The sequence below is a fragment of the Zea mays genome, chromosome 6 (genome assembly GCF_902167145.1).
Source record: "Zea mays cultivar B73 chromosome 6, Zm-B73-REFERENCE-NAM-5.0, whole genome shotgun sequence".
In the NCBI taxonomy this organism is placed as follows: domain Eukaryota; kingdom Viridiplantae; phylum Streptophyta; class Magnoliopsida; order Poales; family Poaceae; genus Zea; species Zea mays.
Window position 1 is genome coordinate 108,333,261 of NC_050101.1, and position 6,372 is coordinate 108,339,632.

A 6,372-nucleotide genomic window follows, 5' to 3' on the forward strand; every position below is an offset into this window, starting at 1 on the left:
AGATAAAATAACTGCTCGGGACAACCTTAAGTTGCAGATCCGTGAGGACCACCGTGCAAAAAAAGTTTAATTTTTTATGATAAGATCCCTGTATCCTATTGGTTTGACGGTAGACATATATTTTTTCAGTTCCAAGAATAATTTTGAAACTCTAAATATTTTTAAATATAAAATTGAAAAAGGTGCGGAAGAAGCCCACGACCACGGTCCAAAGCTAAAAAAAACGACAATGCAGATAGTGCTGGCACGGGAGCCTAGGCAGACGGCCTGTCCTTCCACCGAAATCCTACCAAGCACGAGGGTCTTCGCGGATAAGCGCCGACCGGGTAGGGGCTTTTGCCGTTTTGCGCCCCCAAGGCCCAAGCCAAGTCCCAACCCCCCCCCCCCCACCCACATACACTCTGGAGTCTGGACTTCACTTCGTCCCCGTCGAACACTCCACGCCGCTCTAGCACTCTCTGCGCTCTCCCATCCTCCTCGCTAGCCGTACTCTTCACCGCCGAAGCTTCTGGTTCCTCATCGCCGCCGCTACGCGTGAGATCGACCCGCCGCCGTCGGTAAGCAGCCCAAAGATCCCTGCTTTGTTTTCGGGTTTTTTTTTTGTCCCTGTGGGCTGTGGTTGGTTTCATACTACTGTTCTCTTCGAGCTTGTGGGGGAAACGGTAATGCCGGTGGCCGCGGCAGCGGTTCCTTGGTCCGTTCCTGTTTTCCGGGTACCTGCGGGATTTTTGCTTGCACGTCCGGCGTAGCGCGGTGCGGTTCAAGCGGTCAGGCCTTTAGCCTTTAGCACACAGGTGGTTTCTCTGTGCTCTTGAGTTGTTTAGGGTGGTAAACTGGTAATGGCGTGGGATCTGGGATTTTCGCCTCCTAGGTCATCGTTGAGATGAGGGTGGTAGTGGTGAAAAAGCCGAAAAGAAAGAAGGCTAGTGAGTTGGAAAAGGTAAAGCTGTGTAATTATTATGGCGCCCACGGCCCATCTGTACCTCTTGGCTTCTTGCAATGCCAGGGAAGATGCTGCCTCTTTGGTCGTTGGTGTTTTTAGATCTGTTATTAGTTTGCGTGCTCTGTGCTGAGTTCCGTTTACTCCTTTTCTTCCACCCAAGCAAAGAAAAAACGGTGGATTTTTTAGAAATCCTTTGGTTTCTCACTGTGGTAGTTGCGAGTCTTGTTTATTGAGATTATTCGTATTGTTTCGATGGACTAAATTCCTTGTTCTTGGTTTGGTGCGCAACTACTAAAGTTGCTTGCTTTTCAGCAGCCCCCCGCCCCCCCTTTTTTTGGGCTTCGCTTAGCTACTATCTGGACGTTGCAATTGTTTACTGAATATCTGGAGTCAGATGGCTGCAGTACTCAGGCGGGATTTAGATTGACTGAATTGCAGTTCCTTATACTACCTGGTTGGTTCATTCCATCTTAGTACTTGCTGCAGGTCTTTTTCCCTGACTGGTAATCTAGTGTTCATTCTCTTAATTCAAATGGTTTCCTCCCACGGAGCAAGATGAGGAAATATTCAAACTGCTCTTAGCCGTGTAGCACGACAAGTTTGTTGCAGAGGTAGTAGTTTCATCTCAATATCACATTATTGTTCATTAATGCTCTTTCCTTGTAATAGCTATTTAAAGCTAGTTGTTTGCTTCTGCTCTGTTTTAGCTGGTCTACGACAGGTGGACAGCTGGGATTTCTTGGCACTTTGTCAAGTCCACGAGTAGAAGTGTGGTGGAAGATTGTCTTCGTTCAAGATGATGCAGAGGCCACTGCTCCGTCCGGAGGAGTACTCCTTGAAGGAGACCTCACCTCACCTTGGTGGTGCAGCTGCTGGTGACAAGCTCACCACCACCTATGACCTGGTTGAGCAGATGCAGTACCTTTATGTAAGAGTTGTAAAAGCAAAGGAACTTCCAAACATGGACATCACTGGGAGCTGTGACCCGTATGTTGAGGTGAAGCTAGGAAATTATAAGGGGCAAACTCAGCATTTCGAGAAGAAGAACAACCCAGAGTGGAATCAGGTCTTTGCCTTCTCAAAGGAGCGTATTCAGTCATCAGTTGTGGAGATTGTAGTCAAGGACAAGGATCTTGTCAAGGATGACTTCATTGGCCGTGTTATATTTGATCTGAATGAGGTCCCAAAGAGAGTGCCACCTGATAGCCCGTTGGCTCCACAGTGGTATCGGTTGGAAGACCGAAATGGGCACAAGGTGAAGGGGGAGTTGATGTTGGCTGTTTGGATGGGCACTCAAGCTGATGAAGCATTCCCTGAAGCATGGCATTCTGACGCAGCCTCGGTCCCTGGTGATGGCCTTGCAAGCATTAGATCGAAAGTGTATCTTACTCCAAAGCTTTGGTATCTCCGTGTCAATGTCATTGAAGCCCAGGATCTTATACCAAATGACAGGGCCAGGTTCCCTGAAGTTTATGTCAAAGCAATGCTAGGCAATCAAGTCCTCAGAACCAGGGCACCGAGCCGGACCTTGAATCCAATGTGGAATGAAGACTTGATGTTTGTCGCAGCTGAGCCATTTGAAGAACACCTAATTTTGAGTGTAGAGGACAGGGTGGCCCCAGGAAAGGATGAAGTAATTGGAAGGACAATGATTTCACTGCACCATGTACCCCGGAGGCTGGATCACAGGTTGCTAACCAGCCAGTGGTATAACCTTGAGAAGCATGTGATTATTGATGGTGAGCAGAAGAAAGAGACCAAGTTTTCAAGTCGGATTCACTTGAGAATATGCCTCGAAGGTGGATATCATGTCTTGGATGAGTCAACACATTACAGTAGTGATTTAAGGCCAACTGCGAAGCCTCTGTGGAAACCTAGCATAGGCATGCTTGAGCTTGGTATCTTGACAGCACAAGGCCTGTTGCCAATGAAGACCAAGGATGGGCGTGGCACAACTGATGCGTACTGTGTTGCAAAGTATGGACAGAAATGGGTGCGTACTAGGACTATAATCGACAGCTTCACTCCCAAATGGAATGAACAGTACACCTGGGAGGTGTATGATCCATGCACTGTGGTCACAATTGGTGTATTTGACAACTGCCACCTGAACGGCGGGGAAAAGGTCAATGGTGCCAGGGATACCAGAATCGGGAGGGTCCGCATCCGTCTCTCGACGCTTGAAACTGATCGGGTGTATACCCACTCATACCCTCTTATTGTCCTGACACCTGGTGGCGTTAAGAAGATGGGCGAGGTGCAGCTTGCTGTCCGTTTCACGTGTTCGTCACTGCTCAACATGATGCATCTGTACACACAGCCCTTGCTGCCCAAGATGCACTACGTGCACCCGCTGTCCGTGATGCAGGTGGACAACCTCAGGCGCCAAGCCACGAACATTGTCTCGACAAGGCTGGGCCGCGCAGAGCCACCGCTGCGAAAGGAAATCGTGGAGTACATGCTCGACGTGGACTCGCACATGTGGAGCATGAGGAAGAGCAAGGCGAATTTCTTCCGCATCATGAGCGTCTTGAGCCCCTTGGTCGCGGTGACAAAGTGGTTCGATCAGATCTGCCGCTGGAGGAACCCACTGACCACCATACTGATCCATGTCCTCTTCATGATACTGGTTCTTTACCCAGAGCTGATACTGCCCACAGTCTTCCTCTACCTGTTCCTGATAGGGGTGTGGTACTACCGGTGGCGTCTGAGGCAGCCGCCACACATGGACACCCGCCTCTCCCACGCGGAGACTGCCCACCCCGACGAGCTGGACGAGGAGTTTGACACCTTCCCCACTTCCCGCCCGCCAGACGTCGTGCGGATGCGGTACGACAGGCTGCGCAGCGTCGCGGGGAGGATCCAGACCGTGGTCGGCGACCTTGCGACGCAGGGCGAGCGGTTGCAGTCGCTGCTGAGCTGGAGGGACCCGAGGGCCACCGCCCTGTTCGTTGTCTTCTGCTTCGTTGCCGCCATCGTGCTGTACGTCACACCGTTCCGGGTCGTGGTCTTCCTCGCGGGCCTGTACATGCTGAGGCACCCCAGGTTCCGCCACAAGATGCCGTCCGTCCCGCTCAACTTCTTCAGGCGTCTGCCGGCGAGGACTGACAGCATGCTGTAGGTTGTGGGCTTGTGGCAGATGCCTGGCTCCATTGCTGGTTCAGTGGTTTCACCCGTCAGTTGCAGCTCACAGATGGTCACTCTCCTAAGGTAGTGTATCCGAAAACAATGAACTGCCAGCTATCTTCGTGACTTTTGTAGCTTCTCTCTGTCGCATGGTTGGTTATGTATTCAGATGGTTGTGAACCTTTCCTGTAGCTAGGTATGCGTGATGCATGATGCTTGAAAACTCCGGGCGTTGGTTAAGTTATTGCTTTACCTACTTGCTCAGCAGCAGTGGTCTGCTAACGTGGTCCTCTGCTGCTGCATGTGCATCGTGTTGTTTGGTTTCCAGCTCAATTTGTCAGTTTGCCACGTGATTGGTTTCAGTTTTTACTTGGGTAATACCGACCTGAATTCCAGGCGAATTATGAACAGGAGACCCTGCGAGTTTTCTACTCCGCAGACTGGAACTAATTGGGTGCCAATCTAAAGGTGGGTACTAAAGTTAGCCAGCTAATAGCTGCTGTTTTGTTAGCTAGGTACTCCCTCCATTTTTTTTATTTTATTTGACTTTTTTAGTTCAATTTTGTACTATTTGGCTTCAAATAAAAAAGGATGGAGGTAGTAATTTTTAGCAGAGGCTGTTTAGATCCATTTTTAGCTAATAGTGTGTTGAAGGTGCGGCTGTTTAGATCCATTTTTAGCTAATAGTGTGTTGAAGGTGCATAGGACCATAACGGTGCTTCTAAGGCTTTGTTTGAGTACTCTAGTATTGATTCCAACGTACATGTGTTATACTCCAATCCATCTCAACATGTAGGTTGCGGTCAATATTAGACAACGTACATGTGTTATACTCCAAGCCATCTAAACATGTGGGTTGCGGTCAATATTAGAGTACTCAAAGTAGGTCTAAAGGCTTATGGTTTTGTTTGGGTACTCTAATATTGATCCCAACGCACATGTGTTATACTTCAATCCACCTCAACACATGTGGGTTGCGATCAATATTAGAGTACTCAAAGTAGGTCTAAAGGCTTATGGTTTTGTTTGGGTACTCTAGTATTGATCCCAACGCACATGTGTTATACTTCAATCCACCTCAACACATGTGGGTTGAGGTCAATACTAGAGTATCCAAACTAGGTCTAAAGGCTTATTCGGTTACATATGGATCGGTATGGATCAGACGACATTGAAATGGTTTAAATCTCCTTCTATTTATGTTTGACTAACAAGAGATTTAATCTCTTTCACTCCACTTCTAATCGAACGAGCCCTAAAGCTCTCCCTAAAGTTTTAGAGACACTTTAAAACTGCAACGGTTGTCTATAAAGGCAACCCCTAAATTTAGTGGTATATCCGCTAAATTTATGGTGTTTTGTCTTTTACTTTAGATTTTTGAACTCTAAACTGCAAATTAAACAAGAATTAATATGTACACATAATTTTAGACTGACAAATATATATATGTAAAAATCTAATTTAAAATATATTTGGAATATGATGCATTGTATGTAGGTGATGGATTTAGAGGGAACCGTCATGGGAGCTAGGATTTAAGGGATGTAATCTTTTAGAGTGTGGTAAAAAGTAGGATTTAGACCGTGTTCAGTAGTTTACCTATATAATTATTTAAAATACTGTTTTGTACAATGTTTACATAGTTAAATTTGAATATAAAGATAAAATAAAGATGTGTAAGTTGTTGCAGATAGTTTTAGAGGTATATATAGAGGTAACCGCTACTAGCACATGTCCCAATATATGGCCAAACCAGTCTAGTGAATAGTGATTGGCTGATGGCCAAGGCATAAAACTCAAAATTCTAGTAAAACTCAAAACTATGCCAGATCACACGACAACACATGTGTCCAGCAGAAGTCCGGTCCGGAAAGTTCACCGAGTCCGGGCGCATCAACTGCCGAAGCCCGCTCCTTGCTGCAATGCCAATGGCCCAAAGCTAGCTGGTGTGGGTGACAAGCATTTTGTTTCGAGAATCGAAGGTCCCAGGAATGTGCTTCCCGACCAGTGTCTGCCATGCTCTTTTGCCTCCTGTTTGAATTTAATGCTCACAGTTCGTACTGCCCTGTTGTACTTCATGGGTGGCGCCTAGATTGCTTTTTTTTTTTCATTTCCACTTGCAGACCAGGGATTCTAGAATTGTTCTTAATGTGCATGGTGTCTGTCAAAAAGGTTTCTAGAACTGTTTGTTTTGAATTCATAATTCTGAATCTGGACTCTTTCGATGTGGTACTACCACTAGTTTCATTAAACTTTACTTTTTCCCCTTAAATCTAGCTGTTCTCTTCTCTATCTTTACATCT

At 46.8% G+C, this 6,372-nt stretch overlaps 1 protein-coding gene across 2 annotated transcripts; it reads left to right on the forward strand.

Moving 5' to 3' along the window:
- The first annotated feature begins 240 nt into the window (after positions 1-240).
- LOC100285739 (phosphoribosylanthranilate transferase) lies at positions 241-4,417 on the forward strand. 2 transcript variants are annotated; one of them, XM_008649749.4, is made up of 3 exons: positions 241-557; positions 1,430-1,554; positions 1,665-4,417. In XM_008649749.4, the coding sequence occupies exon 3, from the start codon at positions 1,740-1,742 to the stop codon at positions 4,062-4,064; it is 2,325 nt and encodes a 774-aa protein (XP_008647971.1). In that variant the 5' UTR covers positions 241-557; positions 1,430-1,554; positions 1,665-1,739; the 3' UTR covers positions 4,065-4,417. The 2 variants fall into 2 exon arrangements, with proteins under 2 accessions (XP_008647971.1, NP_001152102.2); NM_001158630.2 differs by having other exon boundaries at positions 412-557; positions 1,651-4,394.
- The last annotated feature ends 1,955 nt before the right edge of the window (positions 4,418-6,372 follow it).

Coding starts and splice junctions, on each gene's coding strand:
- LOC100285739 (XM_008649749.4), top strand. CDS start 1,740: ATGATGCAGAGGCCACTGCTCCGTCCGGAGGAGTACTCCTTGAAGGAG.